We start from the raw sequence: 23,114 nt of genomic DNA, 5'->3' as shown, positions 1-23,114 counted from the left end.
TGTCCCTAGCAACGGATTCAGCTGTCGTGCAGCAACACAACGCAGCCCATCAGTCTCCAACGCCAGATGTCATTGGGCGCGCTCAGAGACAAAAGACCTCGGAACGCGCTGAATACAAAAGTGTCAAAAGTTGGGACTGGATGAGCCCAAGACTGACGCGATTTTCACCATCAATGTTCCATGTTGACGGCTCATTCATGACAAGCTATCATTGCTTACTCGTATCCAACTTAGGCAATGCTTCAATCTAGAGAGCCAATCGTCATCGACAGCCGTGATCTCGGTATGTCAGTCTGGGTCCAGAGGGAGCTTTCAATTGAAGGGAACTGGGGCACCCCGCGGCATCGGCAAGCACTGACCTGAATCGACCCAACCTCTCGTCGTGCATCATCAGCCCAAGGATCAAACCCAACCTCTGCCATCCATAATGTACCTTGATACTATTGTGCTCGAATTTGAACCAGGCTCACCTGACTTGTGGTCTATACACTCTTATTGTGTCAATTCATTTTTATAGGAGGCCGTACTCACGTTTCTGGTCTCAATGAGATTTATTGTTCATTTGTAATGTGAACAATTGTTACACTTACTCTGGCATGATTGATTTGATGCGATGCCCGCCAGAAGCTTGGTGGGAATAGCACCTGGCCCAGATAGGCTAGACATCGTAGCTCGGGCCAGGGGTCGGGGGCCCGTATCCCCGGGGCAATAAGCAGCTAGACACCCAGCCTCGGCTTCATTGGCCAAACATAAACAAAGCGTCTGGCAATTGGCCTTTGCTTTGCGTGCCACGCTGCTCCCGCCCCATCCCAAAAGTTCAACCTTACATAGCACAAGTCAATTGATTCATCGACTGAGACCGTCCTCGAAACCAGACGCTTGTCCATCAGAGCGCTTGATATCCTCTTTGCATCCCTCATTGCAGGACTTTGTTTCTCAAGTTTGCGACTAGGAAACGCCCCTCTACCGGACCGACCGTCGTGTCGAGCACCTACGACCATGACGACCTTCAAGATCGAGCGGGACACGGTCCGCAAGGGTACCGAAACCGTTACTGATGCTGCTGCTGCTGCTGCTGCCGCCGCCGCCGCCTCTGGTTCAAAGGATGGCCATCTGCCCGGAACGAGTGGAAAGCATCCTCATCTTGAGAAGATCGGAACTGTCATTACGGGAGGAAAGTCCAATGCTGGCACCAAGGGCTACCTGATGGTCCGTAAACTCCCCATCCTGTTCTCGTTGTCTCGGCGTATGCGAGCACGAAGCTATTCCGAGACCATCAACTAATCATGTCATACAACCTACAGGCCTATATCAAGCAGCTCGAAGAGAACCCCTTGCGCACCAAGATGCTTACGTCCGGAACCCTGGCTGGTCTTCAAGAATTCCTGGCCTCGTGGCTGGCCAAGGATCGCAACAAGCACGGAAACTACTTCACATCGCGAGTTCCTAAGATGGCAGCTTACGGAGCTTTGATCAGCGCGCCCCTCGGCCACTTCCTCATCTGGTGCCTGCAGAAGGCTTTCAAGAACAGGACGAGCTTGCGCGCCAAGATCCTGCAGATCCTCGTCAGCAACCTGATCATTGCGCCCATCCAGAACTCGGTCTATCTCGTGGCCATGGCGCTCATCGCTGGTGCCCGCACGTATCACCAGGTCCGCGCTACTGTCCGCGTCGGTTTTATGAAGGTCATGAAGGTCTCCTGGATCACTTCGCCCATTTGCCTTGCCTTTGCTCAGCAGTTCCTCCCCGAGCAGGCCTGGATGCCCTTCTTCAACGTCGTGGCCTTTGTCATTGGCACATACATCAACACGATGACCAAGAAGAAGAGACTTGCTGCTCTCCGCAAGAAGCACTTTGGCGACGGTCGTGGCTCGGGCTCCGTCGGCGGACGTCCGGACGACTACCCGCCAATGGGTCCCAACCCACCCTACTAAACTTGATATGACGTGACGGTAATGAACGACGGTGTTGAAAGGGACAGGGTTCCTGCGCGGAAGTTTTGCTCAGTATATATGTCATGAGCAGCTAGATACCCTTCATGTTGAATACGAGTCATGTCTGGACTTTTCGAAACCGTGGGTAGGTATTTTACTGGGACTACCGGTATACAAAATCGGGATGTGGGGGAGTGGTTACCTAGTTTTAAGTTGACATCATTCCTGAAGCCAAGTACCTGTATATCCTTTCCAAACTATCGAATTTATATTTTATTTTTGCAACCTTTACTCGTTCTTTGATCTATGCCATGTACAGTGGATCGATGCAACCTGTACCAATTCCCCAAAATGGGGTGGGATTGTTTGACTAGCTTGGATCATCTTGCCATTATAGACATGTTAGGTAAACATTCATGAGCTTGCGATCTCCGAGCAGGCATGATGTCTTCTATGGTACATTCTATCCGTCTGCGGTCTACTCCTGTTCAAGCAGGCAATTTCAAAAGGTGAAGCAAATGTCGAACTCAGGCGTAGAGGAGCAAGCTCACCAAAGGTCCGTGGCATGGGGTGGCCCAATACAGGGAGGATAATAGACAAACTCGAATATTAATACGGTGTACATATTCAAATTAGAAGAAAAGAAATAGATGCCTAGGATTCAAGTTTGGACATCTGACCACAAAGGCAAGGGCCATAGATCCGTCAAGCCATTTGAGCAGTAAACCAGAGTCCCTTGCGTTTTGTCGGATCCAAAATATTCCTCAGTTGTTGGAATCCTCAGTCATTGCCATACTTGAGTGCTTTGTCTCCAAGCATTGAGTGAGTGGTGATGGCCCAAAAAGCACTCAAGAGAAGGAATGGTCTTTGCGCGCTTGTTGGGCCATCACAAGCCACACGCATCATTATTTTCCCCCTTCCCTTTCCCGTACATACTTTTGCTGTTATATATATATGTCTTGAGAGCAATGTGAAAGTCTTAGCATCTATGATTGAGATAGAGTCTCAATTGTTCAACTGCTAAAATGAAGGTCATCGTCTTATGTGTGCCCACTACCAGACAATGTGTTGCGATAATACAAAAGGAATTCTGATTCGTGGTAAGCACGAGGTTTTTCGTTAGAAAATTCTTGCGGCTCGATTCAAATGATGTAGCGATTGCAATATTAAATTTTATGAGCAGGCGAAATGATTGTGTTATACAGTTCGATAAGAGCGAAGCTAATCGCATCTACGAACCGGAAAGCTGGAGAAGATTTAGATATTGGAATAAAGCTAGACGACACACGACGAGCTCTCCCATCCTGTAAGCCGGACTCGATTCAAATTGAACCAAATATCATGCTTTATTGTGCGAGTGTTGGAGTTCCTGTTGCGATTCGAGAGCACGTCCCCCGCCAACCTCGAGGCGTGGCCGGCAAAAGAGCTGACCATAGTAGGTAGCGTTCTGCATCCGCCATCTCTTGGCGTTTGCGGATACTGCAACAATATACGCGGCCTATCAGAGTGACCACATAATGAACTGATGGAGGTAACATGATATATTCGTGGAAGAACAAAAGAAAAGATGGTCCAATTTAGGTTGGAATACGAGAGGAGGCGCGTGTTGTGGAGCCACCGTGGTTTACCCGCTCCTTCTTCTCAAGCCTGACCAACATTGGCTTGGATTGCGGCAGGCGGATTGGAGTCGGCGACCTCCACCGACACCAGCCGACTCCGTCAACACACACAAAGTTTATAACCATTGACGCAGCCGCTCGAGCTGGGTTACAAAACTCGCTTTTAAATGATGATAACCCAATCTCGGCTTGGTATGATCTGCAGGGCACCGTCAAAATGCGGGCAAGGCGTCGCAAAGACGTTTTCGAGCTCGGCAAAACCAGTCAGGACTGAGCCAGGGCATCCGGCCTGGCTGCAGCAGATACTAAGGGATACGGCACCGCCCCCGAAGCTTTATGCCTGGACCTCCGCCAATCTCAAGGACGCAGCCGATGAGCAGCAGAACAGTGATCTAGCTATTTCACCCAAGAAACGAATTCATGTGCTCGGACTGGGCAACCTAGGCCGTCTTTTTGCTAGCAACTTACGCAAACTGAGCAGCCCGCCGCCGGTCACGTTGATCCTTCATCGTAAAGCTCTTTTGGAACAGTGGGTTTCATCTCCAGGTATCGAAATCACTCGTGCTGGACAAGTCGAGAAATTCACAGATTTCAATGTCGAATGGTGGACAGAAGAACGGCCGTCAACAGGGCCAGTCGTCGAGGCCACCGCCGGTACTGGTATATCAAACCTCATTGTTGCCACAAAAGCCTCGGACGCTCTGCCTCAAGTCGACAGGTTGCGCAAATACTTGGACGACACCTCGACCATTGCCTTCACGCAGAATGGCATGTGTAAACTTTGGCCGCCACTTGGGAGCACCTACAACAGCCATCGCTTTTCAGACCAGAAGCAACCCAACTGGCTTGCCTGTGTGACGACTCACGGAGTGGTGTCTTCAGCACCATTCAAAAGTATACATGCTTCCGTGGCTTCAGCAGCAATAGGTCCGGTATCTCTGAACACTCGTTCTGCTGACGAGTCGGGCTACCTGATTGAAGCATTCGTCAATGGTCCCGACCTATATGCCAGGGAAGCTGCTAGATCCGAGCTATGGATATTGCAGCTTGAAAAGCTTGTTGTTAACGCAGTCATCAACCCCTTGACCGCTGTCCTTAGGTGCAAGAACGGCGAGCTGTTCGTGCCTAGAGATGATGCTTTGCCTCTGATCATCGACAAACTCATCGAAGAAGCCAGTCAAGTTCTCAGAGAGCTGATTATACACCCATCCAGTACTGATATTCTTAAAGACGTTGCTGCGCATTCCAAACGAAGCAAGGATCGCTCGACGGATGTATCTCTTCAGGATGCAAAAGAGCAGCTTCTTGCTCGCTTTGCTTTCGAGAAGCTTCATCACATGGTCCATGAGGTCGGCTACAAAGTCCGGGAGAATACCAGTTCAATGCTGCAAGATGTTCGTGCAGGAAAACGTACAGAAGTGCAAGACTTCAACGGCTGGCTCGTGGACACCGCGCAGTTTCTGAGTCCTGATAGCCAATTGCCGACTCATATGAGACTGATCTCTCTGGTTGAGGATGGACTTACAGTTTCGAGAAGCGAGTTAAGCGAAAACTTCAACCTCTCTCGAAAGGCATAATACTACCTGTCCACCGAACATGGAAATCTGCCCTGCTCCAATCGGTCCTCTGTTGCACGCATTGTCAATCAAGTTGCGCCTGGGACGGAATGAAACTCCGCGGCGTTCCTACCACTGGGTGCTTGCCCTACCTTCCGCTGAGTATTGGCTTTACATGGCCTCGGCACTCAGCCAATTATGAATCCGGGACCGTGTTGCAAAACCAACCCCGTACAAGGGTGACAATCCTGCCTAGGCATGATGCGACGTTAGCATCCGCGGACTCCAAACCACCCATAGGCCACAATATCAGGACCAGCAACGCGTGCGCGGCCAGGCCGGGGCTTTTCTCTCCAAGGATTGATTTGGCCCTGGGACAAAAGAAAACACCAGTATTCTATTTGCGACAGCCCGTAGTTGCCTTCATCCTGCCCCATCTTGCATGTAAACAGTGTTTGGAGTCGGCTTGGCTTGGCCACAGAGTTGGAGGCAATACGGGAGTACGTCAAAGAGCGTGTATGAATAAGACGTTTCTTGTACAAGTTTTAGCTAGTGCAACGAAGCACTCTTGGACGGGGTTCCCTTCGATGGTGGTGCCCTATGAGGCGGTCGAGGTCCCTGTCATGCCCACAAATACCACTCGGCTTATACGCGGCTCTGCCTGTGGATGTCTGGGCACATCTCTAGCAATGGGATTGCCAGCTCAGGGCAGTCGCATTCCTGCATCTTGTGACCATTTGGCAGTTATCCCCAACTTCCCCATTATCATCACATGGGTTTTCTCTACAGGCTTGGATTTATTGTTCTTCCTTGCCACGCCAAATGCCATGGGGGTACAATTAAAAAAGGGGTCTCAACAGCCATGTCGCGGCGATCCCACGGTTGCAATACTGACGGATCCCACAGACTCTTAAGCTTGAGTAGAAAATCTCCGATTGGTCGACAAACTCCGATGACCACAGCGGGAGAGATCGCTTGGACTAGCATGCGATCATCGATATGATATACGGAAGGAGTAATGAGCTCGTCTTGCTTCAGAGCAAGCGCTATACAGCAACTACTAGTTGGTCGTTTGTGCATAGCGTCGAATGAAATGCATTGTGGCATGCAACACGCGAGTCACGATCCCACCATTCGCTACCTCTGCCAGTTGCACTGAGAGCCATCCTTCCATGACAGGCTTTATCTGACAAGTGTGGTGTAGGAAGTTGAGGTTGGCTTTCGACCCTCTGGCCGATCGCGAGCGTAACACAGCGGGATGTGACATCCCAAAGCGGCATTCATATTATTGCTTTAGTCGCAGAAGCTATATCAACAGATCTCAGTGGTCGTACAACTCAAAGCGACATATCTCGCGTATCTTTCAACAACGCAATGTCCTGGAAAATGCCATGGAAACCCCCGGCCTGTATGTGGATTTAAGTCACATGCAGCAAGTTGCAAATCCCCTAAGGCAAGAAAACTGCCCTAGCCTGGGGATCTGCTTACAGGGGAGTAGTTCCTGCCCCTCACCACACCAATGCTGACATGGAGTCACAAACGGAGAGGCGATGGCTTCTCTGCCTCTGCTTGAATCACCAGCCTTCAGGTACATGGTTCATTACCTGGCAGCCCATGCTGATGGCATTCACCGATTGTGATGATACTGCCCAAGAGCCGCCCGGCTCCGGATATGGAAAGTTTCGCGGGCCTGGGGCTTGCGTCTGAGAGCCCAGCGCAACCCTCCACCGCGAATAGGATGATGTACCTTAGGCGAGATGTGGATCACTCGGCCGGAACAGTGTAACATGGCTGCTGGTATTCACACGCGAAGCTGGCTCCGACGTTGCATTCGTGGCTCTGAGAGCATTTTACAGGGCGTGAATACCGGCAACATCAAGCGACCTAGTCGATAACACATCTTACGATGCGCCTACAGCGCACGCGAAATTCTCGGCCGGCTTTCCATCGCTGCGAAAAACATTTTCATGAAATGGTTTCCCCATTCCGCTAGTCACGGCAGTTTCCAGTACGTTTGTCGGCCATGGTTTCTTCTTTGACCTTTTTGGGGGCACTCTTTTCACATGCAATGTTTGAAGACTGTGTCCTTCCGGTTGTTTGTGGCCAGACGCTCAAAATACCCCAGATGTTGGGATTTGGAACCTCTGCGTGGTTGGCACGTGAATTCCCGCGTTTGGATGCGGCAGTCATGTCACAACCACGGAGCCGACAAAGGATGGTGGGGGTTCGCCCCCGGTCAATAACGTTGACGACAGGGCTTTACCCACAAACCGGTTATGACTCTTCTCCATCCCAGTTGTCAATCACAGTGGCCCAACGCAGCTGAGGGCAGAGCCGACGATGGCAGCGAATAGCACTAGCAAAGACAGCAAACCCTCGTGTCGTCTCGACTTTTGCTTGGGTCTGATTCCTCACCGCCAACACGACTCACACTTATGGAGGATTGGGTGAGTCCATGGCTTACTTACCAGCCAAACGAGGGTGGAGCCCTGCCATTTCCCGCTCGGCAGCACCCCTCGAGCCGGGAAATAGACCAGTGAAACAGCTTACCAGTCCATACTCAATGTCCAGACCCTGTCGCGGCATCTCGCCTGAGATAGACTCGGTAGTTTGATCCCCAGTCAAGGTGCTTAGCGGAAGATTTGGGTCGCAGCAAGCAAAGTTCTACTATCGCTACCACGAGTCCTATTGTCCCCGGACTCGCAATGATCCAGGATCAAGTTGCTGATTGTGATTGAACGGTTCTTCACTGGCTGGAATACCCCACGCAAGTATGGTTCATCCCCTCTCTGGGGGAGCACATGCCGAGGACGATGCGATTCCCTGATTCGCAACTGCCTGCTGCCGCTACGTGCTAAACGGGTATTTGCGTTGCAGCTATCTGGTGCAGCAATGAGATTTCTGTCTCGCGTACCTTTTGGTAAGCGAAGGGTGTGTGGGTAAATTTTGGCGGCTGCACGTTTCTGTGGCGAAATGACGAACCAAGTTTCTGGCATACATACGCACCATGCTCTTTTTCGTTCCTCTTTTGGGAATTCTATTATACCTTTGCTCCCTATAACACTGACAATTACTCTGGCTGTCTGTCCGCACAACAGAAAGTTCCCTTTCCGTCTCTGCTTGCTTGCTCCGGTCCTCAACGAAAAGCCCGCCCGCCCGTCCGCGCGCTTTGATGGTCCCACGCACATATTATTTGCTGCTTTGTCATTCCTCATTCTTTACAGCACGGATTTCCGCCCCTGTTTTCGGGATAAACGAGAATGGCGAGGGAAAAAAAAAACATTTACAATATCATGTGTAAATCAAGCGAACACGATTACGGTGTCGATCAACCGAGTCAAGGTGGCGCAATCGCAGGAACCTCTTTCAACGCAATTGTTGAGCCGAGGCTGCCGGAATTAGCTATCATTCAGAGGATGCACCGGACCAGCCTTGCGGAAAGGGTCAGGCTTTTTTTTTTCCCCCGAGCCGCCAAGCTTGTATACCATCATATTTTGGAATCAATGTCAATAGCCACGATTGGGGTAGAATGGATGTAATGAATTTTTCGCAGAAAAGAAAAAGAGAATACAATCTGTCTTTTTCCCTGTCGCCAAATGATGTGATTTGCCTCCCTCTCCGCAACTTCTAGATTCGTATAACCGCATGATCCGCGTACCCGTGTTTCTCTGTGTTCCTATCTCCCATTAGGCTCAATGTCTCTCCCCTCCGAAATGCCCGTCATGTCGTTGCTTTTCCTCCCTTGATGCTGCATAGTATTGTTGATAAAAGAAAGGGGAATAGGTCTTGCAGGATAATAGGGTATTATAACTACAAAAAGAAACAATAAAGTATATAGTGCTGTTGTGTAATATATCATAATGGAAGAACATATATACTACAATCAGTACATGCATTTTGAATAGAGTTTTGAAAATTCAAGAAAAAAGGAACGTAAAAAGAAATGGGGGGTTAAACAAAAACAGGAGAGTGGATAGATAATGTAACAGATATGCCCGCCAGCCTTCGCCCAAGTCTATAGGTCGTCAGAAACATTGACCGATGTTGGTCATTGGTATCTCTAAATAATTAGATCGTTAAGAAGCCTCAAATTGAGAGTATCTCGAGGCCGTGAAGAAAACAAGAAGAAATTGTAAACATACACAAACGACACCTATAATAAGGAGTGGTTTGAATCCTTCCTTCCAATGTATCTTTTTTCACATTTTCGACGCCCGACGCCTTGCTAAATGTCTTTTTTTTGAAATTCGCAACAAAACTATCTTCGGGCCAAGAAAGTAGATGATGGAGTGACTGATCGCGGAGGACTCTGCATCCTTGCTCGACTTTGTTTCTTGTCGACCAGTCCGTTCTTGTGAGGTGCAATCAGGCTGATGCATGGTGGTACGTTGGCTGTGCTACATCAGGATTGTCGTCGTGTCTATATTGCGCATGTATTCCCGGCAATTGTGAGCTTCCTAGTCCTTGAAGCTGCTGAGGGTAGATGGTGTCCCCTGACCCAGGAGCCGAAACTCCTGGCGGAGACGCTGATTGCTATAAGTTCTCTTCTTCATCGGTCCCCTCTGCTAGCTGCTCGGCCCGCTCGCGGCAGGCTACCGGGGTGAAACCAGTACCCATCTTGTTGGCTACGATGCGCCACTTCTCGTTTTCGTAGTCGGCCAGTGCAGCTCGCAGTTTTTGGTCCTACAAAATGCCATATTAGCAAAAGTGCTTCTCCCATTACCGTTTTTGTGCCGTGTTTACTAGGAAACTTACCGTTTCATCAGTCCACTGTGTTGTCTTTGCCTTGAGCTTTGTGCAGTACCGCACTTGCAAGGTCCCTGATGAACGTCCAGGAAAGAAGTCTGCGATTTGCTTCCACGTCAAGTTCTTATTCTCTTTGAGATCAATCAAAAGCTGATCGTCCTCGGGAGTAAATTTGAGCTTTGGCCCTCGTGGCCTCGCCGCCGGTGCTGGCATGCCGGCCTGGCCCACTACGCTTGGTGCACCTCCGCCACTTGCGGACAGACTCCCTTCAGCGTCGCGACGCATCATCTTTGTCGGTGGCCCATGATCAGGAAGGCGATGATGGTGGTGGTGAGTTGGTGGCGCGCTGGTAGCTTGAGCATAAGCAGCACCCAACGGTGTCTGTTGCATGGAGTCAAGGTCTCCCTGGTCCAACTCGGGCATTCCCGAGACGGAAAGATCCAGATCATCTGGCCGACTTCGCTTTGTCCCTGCGCTGTGTGGTTGGCTTGGCGTCATTGACGGATACAATGGAACGCCATGAGAAGTGGTCTGGGCACCATAATGCGACGCTCCGTGATGGCCCATATGTCTCGCGCCTGGAAGACCACCTAGATGGGACGGGTCCATCAGAATCTGGTGGTGATGAGGCGTGTGATGTTGCGACATGGCGGGGTGCGGATGCGACGGAGCCGATTCATGTAAGTTGCCGGAGCCAGGATGCTGGAGTTGATTCCCGCGGTGGTGGTGATGTGTGTCGTAGGCGTGTTGAGGCTGATTCTGCTCGCCCGGATGCGAGTCCTGGGGAGAGTAGTCAACATTGTAGTCCGGTCCTACTCGATAATTGCCCGCCAGCGTGTCTCCAATGCATGGGTTCCGCCAGAGCGAACCGCTCTGGACGGTCGCCGGACTCTGGATGGAAAGTATTTGCCGAACCGGGCCCCCGCGGGCCTGCTGCTGTGGCGATGGTTGCGGAGTGGGAGGACCGGCGTCTCGTGAGGCGAAAATTGTGCCCGTCTTGCCTGGTTGCCGTCGGGATATGTGTGCGCAGGGCTCCTACTTGCCTGAGAGCCCTGAACATGTGTTGATCCTGTCGCCGGCACAGCTTTCCTGTGTCTTGCTATATGGGAGTTGTTGAAGAAAGTAGTAGTGGTGGTGGTAGCAGCAAGATAGCCGTGTAAGCTAGGCCTAGGTCTAGCTCCGCAGGCGTAGAGAAAACGGGCGGTAGTGATTTGAAGTAGATTTTAAGCTGATGTTGGTGTCCGGTGTCTAGTTTAAGAATACAATGCAACCTCGACTTTTTTGTTTTATTTTCCAGTCATATGGGAATCCCTCCTAATAGTCTGGTTCCCCTTAGCCGGTCTAATATATCATGGCAGAAGTCAGGTGGGTGGAGGAGAGGCACAGAGGACATGGGCTGCATTATATCGTCTGATCTACCTTATCGTTACGTTCCCCAGCAGGGGAAAGGCTGGTAACCGACAGACGGGTACCTTGACTACTTCTCTTTTAGTCGACAAGTTAAAGCGCGAGTACCATGTGTGACAAGAACCAGTGTACATAGTGTATCGTTCCTGGACGGGTGTGGAGAAGCGGTTACCTTGCTCAGCAATGACGGTGGCATAATTTGAGGATCTTATGCCATGGTCTGCTTGCCGGTTATAGAATGAGACCCTGGCCCCGGGGGAATGATGCAACTGGGGCGAGGACAGCCACAACGGACCAGGCCTGTCAGACAGGGTGTTCAGAAAACGGATTTCAGAAGCCTTTCCGGACCCTGGCAAGTCTTGGCCGAAAGAGGGACTTGGCAAGCGGGAGATCTCATCTGGGAGGAAATGGGATACTTAGAACTGGGTAGCTGGGAGCAGAGTTGCAAAGTGAAACAAGCACCAATGTGCAATTGGGCAAGAGGATGAGCAAGACGACGACATCGTGGGTGTGGCTTTTCTCTCGGGGGTGGGTGAGAGGCCATCACTCTATCCAAGAAGGCTAATGCACTTGCGACTTTCTTCTCTCTGGGAGCTGTGATGCCGACAAAATCTTCATGTGCGATTGGTTCCTGGTTCTGCTTGCAACACTCGATCAAGGCCTTGTAGAAACAGTTGGGCAGGGATTTTTGTGTCCTCGCGTCTCCACTCCTGAGGGGCCTATAGTCGACCAGGGGCAACCTATATTAAGGAGTTAAAACCCGCGATCGCGACACCCCATAGGGCGGGCTCCTGACTGGGGTTGAGTACAGTAGAAAGCCACACAGCGAGCGAGGGCGATGCCACAATGCTGATGGAGCAGGGGATGAGGGGGGTTCTTTTCCTGCTGGATGGGTCTGTTTAAAGCACTACTATAGGCGCATACTCAACACCGACAAGCGTGGACGCGTCTCCTGATCACCGCACACAGTTCGCAACATCCACTTCTAGACGACATGCCTAGAGCGGAAGTGAAACGGTGGGTTTGCCATTGGGCATGTGTGTACTTGCGTGTAAATACATGCAGTAAGTAAAGTACGTAGGACAGAGCCCCCGGGCATAGGAGATCAATGTGAATTAAAAAAAAATTCGTGAGAGAGAGATACATACGCGCCGCGACCTAGTTGAATGACTGTAACAAATGCCAGAGAGGACCGAACACGATGAACCACGATATGTAGCATCTGGCAAGGTAAAGTTGCAGAGCTTGATTGATTCGGCTCTTGGCGATATCGAAACTGGGGTGATACTCTCCAGGCTGGCAAAGCCAATTCCGGGCGGCTACTGAAAAGACGTTACGGCCGATCTCATGCGCAGCAAGCGTTGGGTTGGATCTGTCTACTAGGCAGTCAGTGCTGGTCGTATGTGGGCACCTGCGAGTCAGCTTGGGTCTTGTCGAAATGCTATAGTACTGGCTATAGTTCCGTGGAATGCCCTAATGTGGTAGAGCTACACAGAAACCATAGAAGACGACAGCCAGGGGTTGCGATACTGAAGTGAGAGTTTGTTATTAGTGCTGTATTACCGGCCACTAAAACTTCGCCCCAAAAAGGACATTGGCGACATCTGCGCGGCTCAATGCGAGCACTCCAAGGCAAGATGGACCAATGAGAAGCCATCGTGGGGCTCGGAAGATGCTGTAAAGGGCTGAAGGCAGACACATTGAGCATCTGTCCAAACCAGCAATCTAGCCAGATTGAGAGAATTCAGAGGACAGAACGAGTGCGGCGATGCGGCAAACCCGCGATTGCTCGCAACATGGTGGGCGGAGGGCATTGAAAGGGGGTCTCGTTGTCAGGGATACGCATTAACAAAACGTGTTTCAACGCACCCAGGCAATTAAAGGACGAATTATGCTGCGTACGCCGAGCCCTCTCAGCTTCTAGAAAAGATCTGATTGTTTCTAGCGCAGACGGGGGTCTGTCGCTGCAAATTGCGGCTGAGCCACGAACTCGCGTGAGGTCATATCCGCCGAATAATGGAACAAAGAAAGAAAGAAAGAAAGAAAAAAGGGAGAAGCGATACGAATCAACAAACGTGGTTGTCATGGGTGTGTCGTGGGAGGAGCACGTTTGAGATTTCGCCATCATGTCATTTCTATTGGAAGGTGGGGTGACGAATAAGGTAGCTGCTGCTACCCTCGATTTGTGGTATGTACATTAGGGTCCAAGGTCGCTAGTAGATACGCTAAATCTAGGTAACTCCAGGTAAGCACGTCCACTACACCGGTGCTGGCTTTACACTACTACAGGCAGGCACAGGCACTGTCTTTTGGGGGTGTTTACTGGGACTGGGGGGGAATAAATCAATTGACAGCAAGTGGGACCCTCTTCTTTCTTTTGCAGGTCGTGTGTCTGGTCACACTCTGCCAGTAACGAGCCTCAAGCTCATCCACCTTTCTTGTATCGATGGACCTACGAACTAAGTATGCACCTGCTTGCTGCAAGATACCTACCTACCAGCTACTCATCCACGTTTTCTCGCAGGTTTCTCACGCATAACCTCAATGTCGTTTGTGTGCAACCCTACCCACACTTGCGCTGCATCGTGTCCCGCGCCTCAAAGTCCTGTCGAATCATGGGCCGGGCATGAGAAGGGGCCCAGGTCCATCATCACATCACTGATCAGATCTGGTAGACGATAGTCCATTGCTCCAGCCTTGTGTGGGTTTTCCTGAGACCAGACAGACCCTCAATACTACTCACCACCAACCCAGCATTGATCCTTTTTGCTTTCTTTCTGGAAGCAAGAGCCTTTTCCAAAAATAGCTTGCTTCCTCTGGCTTGCTGTAACCACTACCTAATGTACTCACTCGCCTGGGTACCCTGAGAGAGTCTATGCAAGCGGTTAGGCGCCTTGGCCACCCATTGACCACAGTCACGCTCCCTTCGTCTCAATTGTGCAAGGTCTCAGTATTCAGGCAAAATCATGACAACAAACCCAAAGTGCTTCAAAAAGTTTGGATCATGTTCACCTGTCAAATCAAGTTATTGTGCAAAGTTCCGACGACGCGGCAGTGGTGGGAACTCCTACTCCTGTTGGGTAGGTAGGTAATTAGAACAAAACGAAACGTATAGTACCTTGGGCAAGTTGTGTGTTGCATACCTACAGAATACCTTGCTACTGCTACTACTTACAGGGTGACAGATGGATGGCGTCTTACACACCTTGGGCGACGACAAACACATCCGCCGCCATGTGAACAGAGACTGAGATGTTCAGATAGACGTCTTCCCGTTCCTCTTCTTCTTCCTTCCTTCTAGAAGGGAGAACCTGGTCGCTTGCCCGCTCCTCAAGCCCCTATTCCATGCACGCCCACACACCCCCATGACTATATCCTCGTCATTTCGTATCCGACCATTTGGATCGTCCGCTGCAGTCGGCACGCCACGCACCACACCCTTCCACCGATTTGCCCAGCTAGGCTTGCCTGGGGGAAGGGGGATGGAGGGCCTGCAGAATAAGGCAGGGAAGGACATGGCCATCGTCATTGGCCTCCGCCTCTCTTCATTCTAATGAACATTCTCCATGTGCCCGGCCAACGTTTGCCAGCCCGCTGGTACGATCGAGAAAGAGCCCATTGCCAAGGGATATTAAGCTACTGCTGCTAAGTGTGCCATGGCCCATGGACATGTTCGAAATCTGATGGCAGGGTCCGCCCTGCCTGAACAGCGACGAGGGATTCCCACTGATGATGCCTGCTTAGTGAGCGGATAGCACCGTGGCATTCCAACGTTAAAAACTTTTAAACTCTGAACTTCTTTTTCGTCCCAAGCAGTAACACAGACCGGCAGGTAATGCGGAAGGGCCATCAATCGATCTATGTATCAACGTCTGTCGCCGTCAACAGCCATCAATCCGGCATCACGGAGCATCTCCATCCATTTTTGTTCACTAGAGGTGCTGATGGAGTAGCACAGACAAGGAAATGCCTACCGGTAGACTCTACAGCACTATTTTTGACTTCATTTAGCGTCACGAGGGGTCCGCTTCGGTGTGTTGCGACCTGGACTGACTGAACTGGCCATTTTCTCATCTGCATGATTTCATCGGTTGCACGACAAGATGGCTAATTCGGTCGGGGTCCCGGCGTGTCCCTGATCTACAGTACCGAGTCTCGAAAAAGAAAAGTTTCCACTGGCTGACCAATATCTTCCAAATCTCCGCGCCTATTCGAGAAATTGTAGTACACCACGGACTGGGCATTGACATTGGGAGATACCGACTTGCTCATCCAACATTGAACACGATCTTAGTCAATGCCGGCGCGGAAATTGTTACCTTGTTTTTGACTTTGAGTCGCACACGGTTCGTACAGCTCATATGCACCATTCATTCGCTCATTGAGATATTCCTCGTCTCCCAGACCTTCGGAGTCTCCCCCCATTGCCAATTACGGAGAGACTTGCCGAACTGGAAGCGGAGCCAAGGGATTGGAGTCGGTTGATGCTCGGCTGCTCTGAGCTTCTGCACCCCTACGCCTAATAACAATGAAGCCGATTGCGGCTCATGATTGCGCATGAGCTACCTACCTGCCTTTGCCAATCCCCTCGATTGTAGGGAGTGGTGATCACGCAGTGGGACGATTCCCCATGCGAGCGTTGTAAAGCCTTTGCACATCAGGCACTGGTGCGTCCCAGATGGCCTCTGCCAGCAGCGGTTATGCCATCATGCTGGACCTTTTTCGCTGCTGGGTACTATCGTGGGTTGGGAATGACGACGTGTCTTGCCTGACGAGCCACCTCCGGGTAATCAATGTCCTGTTGCGCTAGAAGAGCTGGGCCCTGCACCGCGCCGCCCATCTCAGCCGCAGAAATATGGAGAAATGTAGGTTAAACTAGATATGGTGCCTGCCCTCCCGCCGCGACCTTGCTCTTAACGCGCATCTTACAGGAGCTGTTTCGTACACCCCTGATGTGTTCCCGCACATGGAGGTGGCTGCGACCGCATTCCAAATCTCACAAAGCAATGCACATGGAGACGATAACTCGTGCTGGACTGGGAAGCGAGATACACAGCCCATGTGAAAATCTCCGTCGTGTCCAAGATGCAAGTGAATACGGATTGCGATGCAGATAGAGAGGGCGGGACAAGACAGATGCCAATCGCCAAACCCCCATGACAGCCGTCGGTGGACGCCGCATCCAAAGCCGGTATAGCATGTACCTACATCGCCTACAACACCCACGAGGGCAGTGTATGTACATCAACTACATGACCTATACATACATACGGACCCCAGCAGCCCGCGAATGCCAGTTCAGTTAGATGCAATTAATCTTTGTACCAGCGCCGCATCTTCCCCGGATTGGCTGCTAATTCAGCACCACACGTGCCGGATCCGTGGTTGACCTGGGTTGCGCATTAATGGGCTAAGATAAGCCAATTTACTCTCAGGTCGTTCTACGTCAGCCGCCATCTCGGCATCGCCTTTACTTTCACCAGTACTCTGGCCTATGTAGGACATGACGCCGTGTTGGTCAGCGCTGCACGCATTAGTGATGGGATTTAACTTCCCAAAAGAGCGACTCAATATACGGGGAGTAGGGTCGCTCTGGCTATAGCAGGTGTATACGCAACCAGCTGCAAGGTACCGCACCGGATCATCCCCGGTCTGGTCTTGGTCGGGCGCATGTACCTTGCGCCAGTGGGAAAAGATTTTGCACAATTCCGGAAGGTTGCCGTCTTTGTCAACTGCCCGCTGCTCCTCGTCAAAATGGAAGGATTCGATACCTCGTTTCGATGCCATGCCATGATGATGGGAGACAGAAAAAAAAGATCAATTAATCAAAACATGAACTATGCAACCAAGACGTTTCTTACTCATGGTCTACTCCCAGAGGATCACACGAGGCACAGGCCGGACCCAGAACGGCGGGTGCGCTGATTAACGAAATTCCAGGAACGGAAAATATTTGTTTCTTCTTTTCCTCGACAGCGTTACATCCCACCCAAAACCTGGGATACTCAGCTGCAATAATAGGCCGCGATAAACTGTAACACTCGGCATCACGTCTTCGGCTTAATCTTGGATGAAAGATCAAAACGTCCGGTCGGCCAATGGTATAACACGCAACGCTGCCCTTCCTCCTACCCACCCACCCGGTGATGAAATAAAAAGTCCTGTGTGAAATCATGAGCCTGCATCACGGGCCTCGCCAGCGACTAGAGAGCTACCAAAAACGGTCTTGATCTGTCACACATGGTGCTTGTAAAACATTCAATACAGATTCCTTTAATTCTGTTTCTTTTTCTCACTCATTTCGGACTTTGTTCCAGATTTGTCATGGACTCTCGAGTTGGTTGAAAGCCCTAGGTGACAAGTCGTTATTAGCCGAGAAATATACGTGCAAGTTCATGTTGGCACGGGCCATGAAGTTTACGAAAAACCATTATTACATCATGTATAGTCTTTGTTCTTGATAATTGTCAAGATTCCCTCATTTCCTTTTCTTTGGTAACAAACCCATAACTGCCAGTGGGCCTTCTCCGTTGCAAATGGTTTCTTTTATTTTTGGCAGCTTTCTCCTTTCTCGCAAACAAAATCCCACGATCCCTTGACTTAACATGATTGCCCAGGTATATAAGATCAGCGCCCCTCGAGACTAAATATGACCCGCGCGGCGATGCGAGCCCGGAGTTGAGTGGGGTCTTTTTTTTTTATTCCTGCCCAAACACATACACACGCAACCAGATACGCAATACGAAGGCCGATCCACCGCCGGACTATTTTTTCTGGGTAGGAAATTCTTGTTCAACTATAGCAAGGGTTACATTTACTATGATAACGGGAACCTGCAAAGTGAAGTCGCAATACTACCTCGTTTCTTGTTTCGTTTCTTGACCATTGAAGTTTGTTTGCCACAGTGTAAAAATTTTTGAACAATGGCGCTTTTTTTCTCTCTCTGTTTCCTGGTAACGGACTGGGTCGCGTTGACAATTCAATGCATCATCCTCCACTCCCAAAAAAACATGTTTCTTCAAGACAAAGCAGCCCAAGTCAAGCGCGTTTCAAGAACTAAACTGCTGTAATTAAATATTCTTCACTGATCATGCGATGATGCGTGCATCCGATATTCCAATGTAGAGGTTGATGCATTATTTCGTAGTAATAGCGAATGCCTCGCGCGCTCCCTTACCAGGCTGGACGGGCATGGGCAGAGGCCAAGTGTGGTGTCTTTTTTCGTTGCTGATTGAAAGACTTGCACTGAAGAAATGGAACGCGTCAGACAGACAAGCATAATGACACCTAGAAGACAAATTCTCCGATCCCATTTGGACATATCCGGTTGCCTGGTGCAAGCGACCCGGCTGGGCGGGTGCATCGTGTCAATGCCAATACCGTGAATTGTCCGACTATAGATTGCACCCGTCGCTATCCTCGTACTGGATATACATAACAGACTTTCGGCCTAGCTCAAAATGAACCGCATGTCCTTGCTTTCGGAATATGTTTCTCGTTACCCTTTTGCCATGCAAAAGCAGTTGTCGACGGAAATAGTGCTCGACTTGTTCTTAAGCTGCTTCTTGATATGCCGTTGGAGACGGAACACCACAATTTGCATTTGCATACTTGGTAGCAGATGTGTTTTTCGAGCTGCCTGCGGTATTGGACTTGGCCTGAATTTTGTTGAAGATCGATAGATCAGTCATTGATGCCTACCGCCTGGACAACGCATTTTGCGGGCGTGATAGAGAAACCAAGGCATCCAGTCGCGTCCATCGCCATGTTTGTGCCTCAGAATCGTCATGGCAACAGTTTTGTGGGAATAAGTAGGAAGGAAAGGCAAGAGAAGAATTGAACTCAACTTGATCACAGTCGCCACCACTAATCAAGTGCAGGCGTCTCCTATTGACAGCTCAGCCCAACTTTACACAAGATGGTGTACCATAACCCTCTTCAACGAACCATGAACGCCGTCTTGATCGACTTCTGCCACATCTGCCAACCCGAGCTCATGCTCGAATATGAGCTCGATACCGTGCCCGACAATGGTAGATCGAAGACCTGCCGAAGGTGCAGCAAGACCTTTGTCGAGAGTGTGAGCTTCACAAATCAGGATCAACTCGAGAAGCAGCTTGCACGTCTAGCCGCTGGTCATTTTGCCACAAGCCACGGGCTCGCCATTGCCTCGCTGGGCCCGGCGCGGCTCGAGAAGATTGAGATTAGATGGAAGGACGGCGATCACTCCTTTGGCTATGGGGCCACGTCCCTCCTGGGCATGGAACCTGATCGCTTTCAACGCCAGCTCGACATGATCCCCTTGCGCGGCTTCATTGACGTGATTTATATCGAGTTCAAATCGCCGTCGCACGTCCATCCTGGGCCGAAACCACTGCCTGCATTCCCATCGCCCACCACTTCCCAGGTGTCGTACAGTCCGAGGGTCACATACCCCAATCAAAGCAGGGGACCGACCGGTAAATCCAAGCTCGATCAGCCGTGGGATGGGAGGACTCTTCATCCAAATCTTCATAACCCATATGTCTCTCCAAAGATTCGTGATGTCTTCATGTCAGACTTCGACCCCTCGCCCACTCCTGTCGACGCCAAACCCTTCTGTGATCATACACGTATCAAGGCAATTCCTAGCAACGGATTCCGTACTTCAGGATCCTATGAGATTAATACAGGTACGGCTCGGAGAACTCCGCTCCAGCCAGGCACGAAAAAGAATCATAAAGCAGCATCTACTGATCCATACCGCAAAGCTTCAAGCAACCTGAGCAAGCATCTCGCCCAACCTCTGAGCAACCCATTCTGCGACGGTCTCTCAGATCCCAAGCCACAGACCGCGAGCATTCTCCCCCTAATCCACCACCCTCACATGGCACCCCGACACACCTCTCAGCAGCAGGCTTCGAACCACCATGTCCCGTCCTTTGGTGATGGCCGGGCGAGCCATCCTTCTCAGGGCGCAGCCATCAAACTTGTCCCGCACCCGAATGCATTCACGGGTCTTTCAGGCGACAATCCCGGGATCGGCACCCGTCCCATGCGACCCATCAAGAGGCTCCCGCGAACCAGAAAGCCGTACTCGGGGCCTCATAACTCTTTTGGGGCCGACCGAGCTGGACACGGTCATCATGCGGATATTGGAGCGTTCACCAAGGACCAGCAAATTGAGCACTTTCTGGGCGCTTGGGATGGCTATGCTGGGTCGGATGAACTCATGCACGATGCCTCGTGATTGTCATGTTGGAGTCTAAGACGATGCAAATGAGCTTTGCGGCTCTGACTGATGCTAATCAAGTTGATGGAGAATGGGCATTTGGTAACTGCGACGATAGGTATACTTGTTCGAGGACCAAGTGCTCCACCGGTATGAGCACCTTGTTCAACGGTCATTGTCAGGAAAAACAACATTTCCGGTCAGAATGGACGGCATAAATAAAGCAATTGCATGAACAACAGTTTCAGTTTCAGTAATCTAGGGATTCAGCCTCAAGGATGCTGCCCTGCCAGAACTTTGAGCAAGTCCATTCCAATGCGCTGGCCAATGTTCAACTCGGTTGCGTAGAAACCTTAATCATCGACATCACGCTAACCACGGGAATTTGGGTGGTGAAGAAATTCAATACTGGTACATCATGAAATTCCAATATCTGTCATCAATTTGAACTGCTGACGCTGTCACTGGCCATGAGCTGGTATCGAGACTCTCTCCAGGACAGAAACTATGTCATGGTATCCATAGATCCTGGCAACTTCGCAAGGAGTGTTGCCGTTCTCATCTGCTATGGTGAAGTCTGCACCTCGCGACAACAAGAGGTTGACTGCATCTAAATTTCCTGAGCGCGCAGCCAGGCTGAGAGGAGTTCTGCCGAACGCGTCTTTCCAGTCAATGGTGCCTGCATCTCGTTCGTCGAGCAGCCATGATATAAGCGGGACATGACCTTTCATGGAGGCTATATGAAGTGGCGTTCCCTCATCGACCAATAGAACTGTACCGGAAGTTGAAGCAAACATCTTGGCGACCTCGAGATGGCCATGATTAATGGCGGCGTGGAACGGCGTATACCCATGCCAATCAGTGGCAGTGCAAAGAGATGGGTAATGAGATAACAGTAACCGTGTGGTATCTTTCTGCCCACATCCTGCTGCATAGTGTAAAGCGTTGCGCTTTTGGTTGTCCTGTGCCTTAGGATCGGCGCCCAATTCCAGAAGCGTTCTCACAATGCCACAATACCCGCGCGCTACAGCATGGAGAAGCGGCGTCCAAGAGCTTTCATCTGTGATGTGAATTGTCGAATTTATGTCTACACGACTGAGGATGCTGGCCTTTTCGATTACACAACTGATATTTCGGATGCTGGCAATGTGAAGGATTGTGTATCCACAAGGGCCACGTTTAGTAGCTACGCTGAGGAAGTCGCCACTATCCATGGTTGGTATGAGTTGTTCGATGTCTTCTTGATCTGCAGTCCAAATTAATGCTTGTAGAGTATTGTTCCCCCAAATATCTAATCCTTCAAGTGAGAAAGTTGGGAAGTGCCGCATCAAGAGGCCCGATATCCGAGCGTCTCCGTTGAAAGGGAAGCTAACTTCGCAGGGGTCTATGTATACGTAAGTTTCCAAATATTCAAGCTGTTTGATGCGCATCATGTAGCTTTTACAAGCCTCGATATAGTGCCTGATAGCATCGATCATATCTTCAGGAACAACATCTCGGGTATCCATGGCGCGCAGGAGACATTCCCGCATAGTGAGTTCAATGTCGAGTCGGCCAGACAATTTGCAACCATCCAAAAGAGCTTTCAACATTGTTTCAGATTCCACGGGCTCGACGTCCGCGTAGTCATTGAAGCGACGACTTATCACGCGAGATACCACTGAAAATGCGGCTTGTCTGACCAGTGGGGAAGGGGATTGTAATAGTCGCGAGACCTCTTCGGATATCATCCTCTTCCTTTGTTGGACCGCCGGTTCGAGACCTGAGAAGTCAAACATCATGTGTTGATGTTCCTTGGCTTTGATTGTAGTGTTTAATCTTGATGCGTAGTCTGCGCACCGCTGAAGCCAAGATAGCTCCAATTCCCTGGGGTCATTCAGCGAATGCCATAATGAGCTTGTGCTATAAAATCTTACCACTTTTCACATTCTTTGAGGTCATGCGATTCCTTGTCCTCAGGACGGCCTGTCTCTTCCGGTGAAGCTCTATTTGCTTCTGACCCCAAACCGGGTTTTGTCGCCTTGAGATTTATGTTTTCTGAGCACTCCAGGTCCATGCTTTCACAACGGCGGCATTTTTGCGGCCACAATCGATCCGGTGGATCACACTTACTCGATTAACAAGACTGGCCATTTTGGTATCTCCCAAAGAGTTTACGTACTCGTTTTTTATCCTTCCGACAGTCCTTGCATTTGGAATAGTTGAGCCTCCTTCTTTTGGAGCCGCCGACATTCATTTCCACGTTGGCACTGCGGTATGTCTCGAGCTCACAAGTTTGCTTGAGGGCTTGCTTTACTTCAAGTGTGTTGCAGAGCTGTTGCTCGAAAAGGTAGGCCGAATGAAGTGGGCGATGGGCGACGTAGTAAATGATGGATGGAACAATTTGCTTCCTTTATCAGACTATCAGAGCGCGATATTCTGCGCCAGCTTTACGAACCGGCTTTTACCTGACGGGAAAAAAAGAAATCAAGACTTGACCCGACACAATTAGCAGCGCGGTGACAGGGCGGGCCATGCATGACTGATGTGGTGAGCTTCAGCTGACCAGGACCCAGGGCATCGCATTGCTTCGCAGTCGTCTTATTGGTGGTCGCACTGTCGCACTGATCGCACTGTCGCACTGATCGCACTGTCGCAGTTG

At 50.4% G+C, this 23,114-nt stretch overlaps 5 protein-coding genes across 5 annotated transcripts; 3 read left to right on the top strand and 2 right to left on the bottom strand.

Annotated features, from left to right (window-relative positions):
- Positions 1-999: 999 nt before the first annotated feature.
- PFICI_05810 (uncharacterized protein) lies at positions 1,000-1,934 on the top strand (the record flags this gene model as incomplete). The annotated part of the gene is made up of 2 exons (XM_007834391.1): positions 1,000-1,209; positions 1,305-1,934. 2 exons carry the CDS (start codon positions 1,000-1,002, stop codon positions 1,932-1,934), a joined length of 840 nt encoding a protein of 279 aa, XP_007832582.1.
- Positions 1,935-3,747: 1,813 nt separating this feature from the next.
- On the top strand, positions 3,748-5,130 carry PFICI_05809 (uncharacterized protein; the record flags this gene model as incomplete). Its single annotated transcript, XM_007834390.1, has 1 exon — positions 3,748-5,130. The coding sequence occupies one exon, from the start codon at positions 3,748-3,750 to the stop codon at positions 5,128-5,130; it is 1,383 nt and encodes a 460-aa protein (XP_007832581.1).
- Positions 5,131-9,642: 4,512 nt separating this feature from the next.
- On the bottom strand, positions 9,643-10,503 carry PFICI_05808 (uncharacterized protein; the record flags this gene model as incomplete). The annotated part of the gene is made up of 2 exons (XM_007834389.1): positions 9,643-9,792; positions 9,865-10,503. 2 exons carry the CDS (start codon positions 10,501-10,503, stop codon positions 9,643-9,645), a joined length of 789 nt encoding a protein of 262 aa, XP_007832580.1.
- Positions 10,504-19,180: 8,677 nt separating this feature from the next.
- Positions 19,181-20,491, top strand: PFICI_05807 (uncharacterized protein; the record flags this gene model as incomplete). Its single annotated transcript, XM_007834388.1, has 1 exon — positions 19,181-20,491. One exon carries the CDS (start codon positions 19,181-19,183, stop codon positions 20,489-20,491), a length of 1,311 nt encoding a protein of 436 aa, XP_007832579.1.
- Positions 20,492-20,934: 443 nt separating this feature from the next.
- PFICI_05806 (uncharacterized protein) lies at positions 20,935-22,529 on the bottom strand (the record flags this gene model as incomplete). Its single annotated transcript, XM_007834387.1, has 2 exons — positions 20,935-22,339; positions 22,390-22,529. 2 exons carry the CDS (start codon positions 22,527-22,529, stop codon positions 20,935-20,937), a joined length of 1,545 nt encoding a protein of 514 aa, XP_007832578.1.
- Positions 22,530-23,114: the final 585 nt, after the last annotated feature.

Source organism: Pestalotiopsis fici (genome assembly GCF_000516985.1).
Source record: "Pestalotiopsis fici W106-1 unplaced genomic scaffold PFICI_Scf_3, whole genome shotgun sequence".
NCBI classification, from domain to species: Eukaryota; Fungi; Ascomycota; class Sordariomycetes; order Amphisphaeriales; family Sporocadaceae; genus Pestalotiopsis; species Pestalotiopsis fici.
Note: the sequence above shows the minus strand (reverse complement) of the source record. Positions and strands in the feature narration are given on the sequence as shown.